The 13,619-nt window shown below is 39.3% G+C and overlaps 1 protein-coding gene across 1 annotated transcript in view; it reads left to right on the plus strand.

Annotated features, from left to right (window-relative positions):
• Glys (glycogen [starch] synthase) overlaps positions 1-13,619 on the plus strand; it is a gene marked incomplete at its 5' end in the record, with an annotated part of 231,668 nt that overhangs the window by 14,185 nt on the left and 203,864 nt on the right. Inside the window, 1 exon segment of the mRNA XM_070083807.1 lies at positions 12,566-12,732. Coding sequence (XP_069939908.1) covers positions 12,566-12,732 — 167 coding nt within the window.

Raw genomic sequence — 13,619 nt, forward strand, 5'->3', positions numbered from 1 at the left:
CTAGTGGCATTAAAAGAAGAAGGGAAGTAACCCCAGAAAAGGACTTGCTACCTCAAGTCCTAATGGAAGGGGATTCCCCTTCTAAACACTAACACACTCTCTCCCCTCCTCCCATCCCATCAATCATCACCAGATCTTCAATAAAAGTAAGTGTCATGTAATTGTGCATGCCTTTTTCAGTTTGTGTGTACTAAAATTAACATTTTTTTGTGGTAAAAAAAATTTTTTTTCATACTTTTGGGTGTCTTGCACGGATTAATTTTATTTCCATTATTTCTTATGGGGAAAATTCATTCGCATAGCGAACATTTCGCATAACAGCCAGCCCTCTTGCACGGATTAAGTTCGCTATGCGGGGGTCCACTGTATAAGAAACTGCCCATTTACCGATTTCAACTACCCAATAACGTGGTCAGGAATTTGCAATTTGGCCATTTTCAAAAAAATTAAAAAATATTACAATTTCAAAATAGTGTCCAGAATGAACAATGCAGACATTCCTGGCTCTAAAATAACATTTTCTTTGTTCATCAATCACATCTCCAGGCCCCTGTGATATTACTCTTGCTTTCTATTTTGAATTTTTATTGAAGCAAAAAATAGAAGATTTATTGTTATGCAGACTACTGCAATATTGTAATAATTGTATAAATAATGTCAACCCATTCATGACTATATATTAGAATGTCTATTTGGACATTTATTGGAAAATGACATCATTTGTTTACTTTTGAACATCGGCAAAAATAAAACATTACCTCTACTCTGAGCTCCATTTCAAGGTTCTTTTCATAGTAAAACCAATCAAAATCACCTCTATTTCTATAATATGTTTTCCATTCTATCAAATGAGACCACGAAAACGAGATTACAACCATAAATACTATATGAAAATAGACCACAAAGTCGGCATTTTAATTAAAAAAACAGTGAGCTTTTTCTCATTATGCACTGCGTACTGCGGGATTTTTTTTTATGTGGTGCACACTGACCACAGAGACCCATTCTCTCACTTGGGCCTACCAGCTTTCTCCTGCTTGATTTGAAGCCACTAGAATTTATGCGTATAGATACGTCAAACACGGTATCTCCTGTGACGTATGTATGCGACCGTGACAGTCAAAGGGTTAAGGGTTAATCGTCCCCGAGAGCAAGTTTGAGAGCAGGGGTCTCGACACTGAAAGGGTTAAAATAGCAACTGCCATGTTTTCTCAGATGGTTTTTTATGATTTATTGGCTGTTTCTTGGTATCATATGATAGAATGGAAGACATATTACTGATTTTGATTAGTTTCAGGAGTGGAAGTACAGTGGAACCTTGGTTTTTATTTGCCTTGGTTTTCGTTGAATTTGGTTTTTGACGACTTTTTTCGTCAAAGTTTTGTCCCAGTTTTTGTTCACTTCGGTTTTCGTCTACTGTATGGAATGTGTCCGTCTGCCTGTACCCACACAAAGTATCCCACGCACACATTCTGAGTCAGTCTGGCTTTGTTTCTCGTCGAGTGAACATTACCCTGTACATTCATATAAAACATTTCGTAATGCAGTGGAACCTCTACTTACAAGTGCATCCATGTGCGAGTTTTTCCAGATACGAGCAGCTGCTTGGTCGATTTTTTGCTTCCAGAAACGAGCAAAATTTCCAGATGCGAGCGGGCCTCAAGGGAGGTTAATTGACACTGGTGAGGGGGCTCTTGCTCTTGATCTAGGGAATTGGATCTCAGTTGTTTGTTGGACTATCTTGTTGAAACTTGGGCAATGTATGATAAAAAGATGCTTCTTAATGTACACCAAAAATGAAAGAAATTGGACCACAAATAATGGAGCTCACTTCTCAGCCATTAGCCTCCCCTTAGAGGTATATTTTTGTATAGTTTTTATGGTTGTATTCTCGTTTTATTTAGTCTAGTGTGATAGAATGGAAGATATACTATGAAAATAAATATGATTTTAATTGGTTTCACGAAAAGTGCCTTGAAATTGAGCTCAAAATAGCAGAAATGTTCGATTCTTTGGTGACATCAGTTGTAGACATCATGAGGTAGCAGTGGCAGACAAAGTGAAGCAGCAGTGGCAAACAACATGAAGCAACAGTGGCAGACATCATGAGGTAGCAGTGGCAGACAACATGAAGCAGCAGTGGCAGACATCATGAGGTAGCAGTGGCAGACAGCATGAAACAGCAGTGGCAGACATCATGAGGTAGCAGTGGCAGACACCATGAAGTAACAGTGACAGACAACACAAGGTAGCAGTGGCAGACAACATGAAGCAGCAGTGGCAGACAACATGAGGTAGCAGTGGCAGACAACATCAAGCAGCAGTGGCAGACAACATGAAACAGCAGTGACAGACAACATGAAGCAGCAGTGACAAACAACATGAAGCAGCAGTGGCAGACATCATGAGGTAGCAGTGGCAGACAACATGAAGCAGCAGTGGCAAAGTGTAGCATTAACCCTTTGACTGTCGAAGGGCCCAATCCTGAAGTTGCTCCTGGTGTCGCAAAATATTCGAAAAAAAAAAATTATTTTTCTTATGAAAATGTTAAGATTATTTTTCTGATTGTTTTAGTCCCAAAAAAAAATTTTTCCCATCAGTACTTACCGAGATATAGAGTCCTGAAGTTTGCTGAAATTGATCTGCTGGCGGCAACAGCGGCGACTGCCGCTCACCCGGTAAACTTTTATTTACTTGTATTCGATGGTTTCTTGTTTTTTTCACTATTTTATTTTTTCACATAACTTTTGTGGCCTGTGAGACCAAATTATTGTGCAATGTTCAAATATACACTCGTTGAATGTAACACAATTATAGCAAAAACACTCGTATCATTATAATGTTGCTAAAACTTGTTTACACAAACAAACAATGTAAACAAATGTTTATTACGATTGCTTTATAATATATATACATATGTACAATCACTGGACACTTTATTAGAAGTGCTGCAGCTTGTGGAATTCTTTGAAACATGGGTATAAGCACAATGGTGTCTTACACTCCTCACACATAAAACGAGTGTCTCTGCGTTTTTGTGTGCGTTTTGTGGTATGTCCACAGACAAAACACCTCTTCTGAGCATTTTTCTTGGCAGTAGTAGCAGGCAGTGGTATGGGGTAGTGATCACCAGGCCTCAGACGAGAGGACATGTGTTGATAATTTCGTGGGCGCTGGTCTATTGCAAGTGTTGTTTCTTGGTACTTGAATATTATTTGTCTGATGACTGACAAACAAAATTCACCATATTTGGGTTTGTTGTTGGTCTTCAACTTATACATATTATAAGCATTCAGCATGGAAATGTCAAGAATATGGAAAAACAGTTTTATGTACCACTTATAACTCTTGCGAACACAGTCAGCAAACCCAATCTGCATGTCACATTTGTCCACTAAGTGCATATTGAGGTTGTAATCCATCACAGCTGCAGGTTTTACAATAGGTTCATTGGTCTCTCTATTCTGCTTGCCAGTCTCTACCATTTTGTGTCGGTGAACTGATGTCAGCAGTGTGACATCACGTTTGTCATGCCACCGAAATGCCATGATGTCATTGGCAGCAAACACCTGCACTTCACCTCTACGACTGCCAGCTTCGAACCTAGGCATATGTTTACGATTTCTACGCACTGTGCCACACACATCTGTCATGTTCACTCGCAAGAAATCACTGAGTGTAGGGCTTGTGTACCAGTTGTCAGTATATAAAATATGCCCCTTACCAAGATATGGCTTCATCATTGTTCTAACCACATCACCAGAGATACCCAGTAACTTCCTGGTATCTTCCATTGTTTTACCGCCAGTGTACACAATTATATCCAAAACCAGACCAGTTTTGCAATCACACAGAACAAATAACTTTATACCAAAGCGTTTCCTCTTGCTTGGTATATACTGCTTGAATGAGAGTCTTCCTTTGAACAAAATCAAAGACTCGTCAATAACAAGCTTCCTGAAGGGATAAAAATACATACAGCACTTTTATTTCAGGTACATAAACACACGTCTGATCTTATATAACCTGTCGCTTCTGTCAGGCCTGGTTTTGTCTGAAAAGTGTAACATACGTAACAGTAACACAAATCTATTCACTGGTATAATGTCATTGAAAGCAGGGGTTGAAATCAGGCGGTCTGTCGCCCAGTATGTGCTGACACTATGCTTATACACATGTGGCATAAGCATTATTGTGGCAAAGAACAGATACATCTCTGCCACAGTTGTGTCCTTCCACTGGTGAAGGCGTGATCTTGGTGAAAGCATAGTGTTTGCCATGGTGTACTCATAGTATGTATTGCTTTCCCTGACAATAATGTCCATCAGGGGTTCATCGAAGAACAACTGAAAGCATTCCAGTTCAGTGGGATTGTTCCCAAGTGTACATGATGGCCGTATTCCACTTTGTCCTCCATCAAAGTCATGGGGATTGGGAACAAACTCGTCATCTTGATGCCAATCCCAGATGCGGTCAGCTGGTGCGTTCTGGATATTGTAATGTCGTTGTGGTTGTGCAGGTTGTGGTTGTGGTTGTGAGAGTGTGGGGTCGGCCGAAGCAGGTTGTAGTTGTGCAGAGTCAGCAGCGCGGGCACTAGCGTGGCCCGCTGCTGGTGTCACATGACTCATGGCACCGTCACTATCACCACCACCGCCTGCTGCCTCACTCACATCATTTATACCCATCGTAACAATATCGTCATCTTCACTATCAGGACGTGGTGTAGGGCCACGGGATGTGCTCCGAGATGTACTCCTTCCTCTTGGAAGAGCATATGGCACACTACCAGACCGCATGCGACGTCGTATATACTGCCGTTTCACTGGGGAATATTCACCCTCACTGTCACAACTAGAAGTGCTTTCAATAACCTTGAAATCACTATCACTATCACTTGCACTGCTCACATCTGAGTCTTGTACACGGGCAAATAGTTTCCTCTTTCGTCCTGGTACAGGTGAATATGAACGAGCCGGCCTAGCACCAGAGGTGGATGGTTGTGGGTCATCTGGGTTTTCATCACTAATTATGTTATCCTGGGTAATTTTCTCGGTCACACCCGCTTCAAAACCAGGGAATTCACTTTCACTGACACTATCATCACTGTTTGAGCTATCACTTGGGAACAAAAGACCTCCAATCCGCCGAGGAGTGAGGAACTTCTTACCGCGAGGCATGGTGAAAATGGACTACCAAGATGGCGTTCCCACAATGCACCGCTGAGTCCCAGATTTTTTTCACAGGGTGCACACCGACCACTGAGACCCATTCTCTCTCGTGTAGGCCTACCAGCCCTCTCCCGCTTGATTTGAAGCCGCTAGAATTTATGCGTATAGATACGTCAAACACGGTATCTCCCATGACGTACATATACGACCGCGACAGTCAAAGGGTTAAGAGTGCAGCAATTAAGTGTAGCATTAAGGGTGTAGCAATTAAGTGTAGCATTAAGAGTGTAGCAATTAAGTGTAGCATTAAGTGTAGCATTAAGAGTGTAGCACTTATAAGTCACTCTGACTTTTTTGGGTTATCTTAGGTTCTTTAAACATGTAGTCAGGAGCAGGAATTGCCACTGTGGTGGCCCTATAAACCCCAACAACAATGGTTGCTGTCACCACCACCAGTCACATACCTAATGACATGTATTTCATTCATTCTAGTGTATATATCATGTTTCTGTGTTATTAATATTATTTAGTATGTCATATTACAAGAATTATGATAGATATATAAGCTGTAGAGTTGATATTAGGGAAATTACTAAAGTATTTTCTCATGCCTGGAATTCCACTGGAATGAATTAATTCCATTTCAATTAATTTAAATGAGGAAAATTGAATGCAAACAAGCGAATCCAGTTGCGAGCAAGGTCTTGAAACGGATTAAACTTGTAAGTAGAGGTTCCACTGTATCCATTGTTTTTTGTGCTTGTTTATTGAGTGCGACTGCTAACCATGAGGGCCAGAGAAAGTTTTGAGTGCCAGCCCTTTGATAAGGAAGGTGAGAAGCGCAATGGAATTCAAGAAAGAACTCGTAGCAAAATAGGAAAGTGGAATGAGTTGCAGAGTTTTGTGGAGAAATATCACTACCACCCTCTTCAAAGGTAGAGGGTGGTAGTGATTGTGGTAGAGGGTTGTAGTGATGGTGGTAGAGGGTGGTAGTGATTGTGGTAGAGATAATCTCTCCTCTCTCTTCCCTCCTCGCCATCTTCTATACGCCAGCAAGAGTCTTCAATAAAGGTAAAAGTGATGTTAAATGTTAATTTATCCATTTCATTAACCCTTTGAGGGTCGACAGGCCTTCTCCGAGACTTTTTCTCAGGGTCGGCCAAATTTAAAAAAAAAAAAAAAATTTTCTTATGAAAAAAGATTGTCTTCCATTTCAAAATATTTTTTTTTTAAAGTGGACAGAGTGCAGTATTCATACAGGGTTATAAACTAATCCACACTGATAAGATCAACAGGAAGGGTGGTGGAGTGGCGATGTATGTCAGAGAAAATTTAAATTGCTGTCTTAGACATGATATAAGATTAGAAACATCGAACACAGAATCTGTTTGGTTAAGTTTCTCGAGGGACGTGACAAATTAATTATGGGTGTGATTTATAGGCCCCCAAACCTTGATAGGGAGTGCAGTAAGCTGTTATGGGACGAAATTTATAAGGCATGTACACTGTAGATATGAAAATGTTGTGATAATGGGAGATTTTAGCTTTAGACAAATTGATTGGAACAATATGACAGGAAATCTTGAGTCTAGTGACTTTCTTAATACGGTTCAGGATTGCTTTTTAGAACAGGTTGTGACAGAACCAACTAGAGGAAACAATCTGCTTGACTTGGTTCTTACCAACAAAGATTCGCTAATTAATAATCTTGAGGTTAATGATGAGCTTGGGGGAAGTGATCATAAATCACTTAATTTCAATATATCATGGAATTACCCAGGTAACGGCAATCAAATCTGTCCCAGATTTTCGCTTGGCCGACTTCATTGGATTGAAAAATTACCTGGGTTGGGCTAAATTGGGATGTCCTGACTATGGGTCAGGTAGGTGATCTTGGTTGCCAATATGACGTTTTTCAGAGCATAGTTCTAGCTGCCCAGTCAACTTTTGTTCTGAATAGGGAAATTAGATCTAACAAAAATGATCCCAAATGGATGAACAATAGATTAAAACATCTCATTGGTCAAAAGAGAGGCATATATAGGCATATCAAAAGATGGGATGGGCAGTTAAGAAACCAATATATTTAATTAAAGAGAGAAATAAAGAAAGGAATAAGAGAAGCAAAAAGGGGATTATGAGGCTAAGGTCGCAAGGGATTCAAAGACTAACCCAAAAGGGTTCTTTCAGGTATACAGAAGTAAGATTAGGGACAAGATTGGCCCACTTAAGAGTAACTCTGGTCAGATCACTGACAATGATAAGGATATGTGTAAAATTCTCAATACCTACTTCCTCTCAGTTTTCACCCAGGAAAATACTAGCGATATTCCTGAAATAATAGATTATGTAGAACAGGATAATAAACTATGTACGATTGTGGTAACTAGTGACATGGTCCTCAGACAAATAAAGGAACTAAAACCTAACAATTCCCCAGGCCCTGATGAACTGTTTGCAAGGGTGTTAAAGGAATGTAAAGAGGAACTTAGCATACCTTTGGCTAATCTTTTTAACATATCATTACAAACTGGCATAGTGCCTGATAAGTGGAAAATGGCAAATGTAATACCTATTTACAAGGCAGGTGACAGGTCCTTGGCTTCGAACTATAGACCAATAAGCCCTACCTCCATAGTGGGAAAATTTATGGAATCAATAATTGCCGAAGCAATTCGTAGCCATCTTGATAGGCACAGATTGGTTAATGAATCTCAACATGGTTTTACAAAGGGGCATACCTGTCTTACGAATTTACTAACTTTTTTCACTAAGGTGTTTGAGGAGGTAGATCATGGTAATGAATATGATATTGTGTATATGGACTTCCGTAAGGCTTTTGATAGAGTTCCACATCAGAGGCTATTGAGGAAACTTAAGGCACACGGAATAGGAGGAGAAATTTTTTCCTGGGTAGAGACGTGGCTGACAAATAGGCAGCAGAGAGTTTGCATAAATGGGGAGAAATCAGACTGGGGGCACGTCACAAGCGGTGTTCCTCAGGGGTCAGTGTTGGGCCTGTTGTTGTTCACAATTTACATAAATGACATAGATGAGGGAATAAATAGTGACATAAGCAAATTTGCTGATGACACCAAAATAGGCTGTCCAATTCATTCTAATGAGGACACTAGAGCACTCCATGATGATTTGAATAGACTGATGCAATGGTCGGAGAAGTGGCAGATGCAGTTTAATATTGACAAATGCAAAGTTCTAAATGTTGGACAGTTAAATAACCATGCCACATATAAACTAAATGATGTAGTTCTTAATACCACTGATTGCAAAAAGGATTTAGGAGTTCTGGTTAGCAGTAATCCAAAACCAAAACAACAGTGCATTAGTGTTCGCAATAAAGCTAACAGAATTCTTGGCTTCATATCTAGAAGTATAAATAATAGAAGTCCTCAGGTTGTTCTTCAACTCTGTATATTTTTGGTTAGGCCTCATTTAGACTATGCTGCTCAGTTCTGGTCACCATATTACAAAATGGATATAAATGCTCTGGAAAACGTACAGAGGAGGATGACAAAGATGATCCCATATACATGTATCAGAAATCTTCCATATGAGGATAGACTGAGGGCCCTGAATCTGCATTCTCTCGAAAGGCGTAGAATTAGGAAGACGGGGTAGGGGTCGGCCTAGGAAAGGTTGGAGGGAGGGGGTAAAGGAGGTTTTGTGTGCGAGGGGCTTGGACTTCCGGCCGGCATGCATGAACGTGTTTGATAGGAGTGAATGGAGACAAATGGTTTTTAATACTTGACATGCTGCTGGAGTGTGAGCAAAGTAACATTTATGAAGGGATTCAGGGAAACCGGCAGGCCGGACTTGAGTCCTGGAGATGGGAAGTACAGTGCCTGCACTCTAAAGGAGGGGTGTTAATGTTGCAGTTTAAAAACTGTAGTGTAAAGCACCCTTCTGGCAAGACAGTGATCGAGTGAATGATGGTGAAAGTTTTTCTTTTTCAGGCCTCCCTGCCTTGGTGGGAATCGGCCAGTGTGTTAATAAATAAAAAATATGATCGAGGTGTATAAATGGAAAACAGGAATAAATAAAGGGGATGTAAATAGCGTGCTGAAAATTTCCAACCAAGACAGGACTCGCAGCAATGGTTTCAAGTTGGAAAAGTTCAGATTCAGGAAGGATGAGTGAAACAAACTTCCGAGTACAGTTATTCAGGCTAAAATGTTGTGTTGCTTTAAAAATAGGTTAGATACATACATGAGTGGGTGTGGGTGGGTGTGAGCTGGACCTGACTAACTTGTGCTGCTGGGTCTGGTGCCATGCTCCATCCTTGAGTGGAGGTGACCAGACTGGGAGGGTCATTGGGCTAATCCTGGGGGGGGGGGTTTATTGGGCTAATCTGGGGGGGGCATGGACCTGCTCTGCATGGGCCAGTAGGCCTGTTGCAGTGTTCCTTCTTTCTTATGTTCTTATGTTTATTTTGTTTCACATTACTACTGTTCTAACATTTATACATACATATACAGCCACTGGTCATGTTTCTGGACCTGTAGCATTCTGTGGAAGTCCTTAAAACATGGTAGCATGCATGTGTGTTTTACACATACTGTACATAAATCATGTATCTTTATTTATTTATTTATTTACAATTTGAGCACACATACAGAGGTACAAAAAAATACAGATAAGAGCAGCATGCCAAAGCCACTTATACTATGCATAGCATTACGGGCTGGCTTAAAATTAACTTAAGATTAACTAAGCAATGATGAAATCAGTGATAAAACATTAATGTAAACAGATTACTATAAAGCACAAGTGTTTTACATTGCTGTACATTCAGTAGAATGGAGTATTCTGTTAGGTAGTGTATTTAAAAAATAATAAAGTTAGATTGGGTTTTAGGTTTAACATTTATGTGATATAATTGTGAGAAACATTTAAGATATACAATTTATAAGGTTCAGTTATTCAGTATTTATTTGGTTTTGGGTGAGTAAGTGATCTTTGAGAAGAGACTTGAATTTATAAACAGGTAGTGTTTCTTTTATATTTACAGGTAATGAATTCCAGATTTTAGGGCCTTTTATGTGCATTGAGTTTTTGCATAGTGTGAGATGGACATGAGGAACATCAAAGAGTGATCTATGCCTTGTGTTATGGTCATGTGTTCTGTTGAGGTTGGCAAGGAGATGTTTGAGGGGAGGGTTAATATCAGAGTTAAGTGTTCTATGTATGTAATAGGTGCAGTAATAAGTATGGATGTTTTGTATGGTGAGTAGGTTTAGTGTATTGAATATTGGTGGAGTGTGCTGCCTGTAGTGAGAATTTGTTATCATTCTAACTGCAGCCTTTTGTTGGGTAATTAGTGGTCTGAGATGGTTAATTGTTGTTGAGCCCCATGCACAAATTCCATAGGTGAGATAGGGGTAAATAAGAGAGTGATATAGGGCCAGGAGGGCTGACTGTGGAGCATAGTACCGTATTTTCGATAATATGCCTACAGTCTTGGAAATTTTCTTAGAAATTTGTTGTATATGTGTATGAAATTTGAGTCTATTATCAAGGTGGATTCCTAAGAATTTTCCCTCTGTTAGCTTTGTGATAGGTGATCCGTTTATCATTATGTTAAGAGGGACATCTGCTCTCTGTGCTATGTTAGGTGCCTTGTTTGTACATGGACTTAAAATATCTTCAGAATCCATTTCCTCTTGTCTAGCAGGAAGTGCAGTTAGGTATGGATCACCAAACTTCAAATGAGAGAGTATTTGGTGATCATTTCAGTATTGCATGTGTACTGCAGTTGTTGTTACCTGGTATTTTTGTATTACAGTGGTACCCTGAGCTTCGTACATAATTCATTCCAGAAGGCTGTTCGAGTGCTGTTACCAAACAAATTTGTTCCCATAATGAATAATGTAAATTAGATTAGTCCATTTCAGACCCCCAAAAATGCACTTACAAAAGCACTTACAATAATACACTTATATAATTGTTCAAGTTGGGAGCTGTACAAAACTCAGGGTACCACTGTATTTGCCATATGACAGACAAACAAATGTGGAAATATGGTGGTTTGTTGCCAGTCCTGACCTGGTACATATTGTATGCATTTAACATTACAGTGTCCACAAGAAATGGAAGAACAGCACACAAATAATGTCCACAGGAGATGGAAGAACAGTACACAAATAACCCACACATAAGAGAATGAAACTTGTCAGGACATTTTGGTCCAACTTGATAATGATGTTCATGATAAATTTATTTCAGCATGATACAATATTTGTACAAAAGATAATGACATTTGGTGTACATGTTGAAAGCCCCTTTATATGCAGAGCATTTCGGGTTAACATAAGACTCCTTTAGGATTAATAAGGCAGTAACACTATGAGTAATTTTGTGCATACAATCTTGGACCATTAACTACTCATGGTGACTAGTTAATGGGTCTAATTAGACCAAAAATCCTCGTAAGCTACAGTCTCTTATGTGCGGGTTATTTATGTGTTGTTCCAGTCATAGTATTGTGCCTTTTTTTTTCTTTAAGGAAGAATAGTTTTATATACATTGTAATTCTTGCAAGCACAATAAGTAAACCCAGTTTTCATGTTGCTTTTTTCTACCAAACACATATTGGCAGGTCTGCGAATGGGTTTGTTGGTGTCTCTATTCACTTTTTTTTGTGTCTTTTAATTTTTGGTGGTGATTTGATGTCAGCAGTGTCACATAATATTTGTCTTTCTTTCGAAATGCCATGATGTCATTAGCATGAAATGCCTGCACATCAATGGTGGCAGTGCTTGCAATGAACTTGGGCATATGTTTACACATTTAATGCACTGTACCACATACACATCTGTCATGTTCACTCACAGGAAGTTGCTGAGTAAGGGACATATGTTCAAGTTATCCATGTATAATGTATACCCCTTTTTCATCACATCACCTGAGATACCCAATAACTTCCTGGTATCTATCAGTCATTTTGCTTTTTGTGTACACAATAAGATTGAATACCAGGCCTTTTTCACGATCACAACACTGACAGCTTGATACCAAAGCATTTTCTCTTATTTGGTATGTACTGCTTGAATGACAGTCTACCTTTGAAAAGTATCAGACTTGTTGATTACTAAGGTTCTTAAAGGGATAAAAATACACAGTGAACTTAGGTTACAGATACTTAATGATGGTCTAGTATGAACATACTGAGCATGAATATTTGTAAGTGATGTCACATACAAATGCTCATCTTCAGCATAAATTTTTTTTTATACTACATTTATAAATTATTTCAATTTAGTGTCATGGGTTGGAAAGTGGGAGTGGTGATATTTATTAAAAATTTTCAGAATATATATACTTTATCAGTACTACAGCCTCACTTTCAGTTATTTATTGTAAATTTTGTCATTACACAGGCAAGTGGAACAGATAAAACAGTGATAGCATTTATAATTTTTCCAACCAAGACCAACAACTTTAATATTGAATCACTGAGAGGCCAAGCTGTTACTAAGTCACTGCGTGATGCTATCCATGATATTCAAGCGAAGATTGGGAAACGCATGTACGACATTTGCCTTACGTAAGTTAGTGTTTTGTATGGAGTTTTACTTTATGTATAATTGTGTATCTTTTTAAGGTGCCGTGTGGAATTAAAGGAAAAATCTAACTGAAACAGCTTTAGCAGTGGTATTATTTTAATTACATTTGTACTTGTACAGTATATTTTTGATTTAATGGACTAATAGGGAGTGTCTGATGTATCAAAATAATGTTAAAAAATAGCAGTAAATTGCACTAAAATACTTTGCTGCATACTTAATATAGTACTTAACACAGTTTACGGATTATTATTATTACTAACACATCGGCTGTTTCCCACCAAGACAGGGTGGCCCAAAAAAGAAAAACTTTCACCATCATTCACTCCATCACTGTCTTGCCAGAGATGCACTTAAACTACAGTTATAAAACTGCGACAATAACACCTCTCCTTCAGAGTGCAGACACTGTACTTCCCATCTCCAGGACTCAAGTCCGGCCTTCCAGTTTCCCTGAATCCCTTCATAAATATTACCCTACTCACACTTCAACAGCATGTCAAGTCCTAAAGACCATTAGTTTCCATTCGCTCCTATCTAGCATGCTTATGAACACTTGCCAGAAGTCTAAGCCCCTCGCACACAAAAACCTTTTCCTAGGCTGACCCCTACCCTGCCTTCCCTCCATTACAGATTTATATACTCTTGAAGTCATTCCATTTTGTTCCAGCCTCCCTACATGTCTGACCCACCTCAACAACCCCTCCTTAGCCCTCTGGATAATAGTTTTGGTAATCCCACACCTCCTAATTTCCGAACTGCGAATTCTCTGCATTATATTCACACCACACGTTGCCCTCAGACATTACATCTCCACTGCCTCCAGCCTTCTTCTTGTTGCAACATTCACCACCCATGCTTTGCACTC

This window comes from Cherax quadricarinatus, chromosome 10 (genome assembly GCF_038502225.1).
Source record: "Cherax quadricarinatus isolate ZL_2023a chromosome 10, ASM3850222v1, whole genome shotgun sequence".
Lineage (NCBI taxonomy): Eukaryota > Metazoa > Arthropoda > Malacostraca > Decapoda > Parastacidae > Cherax > Cherax quadricarinatus.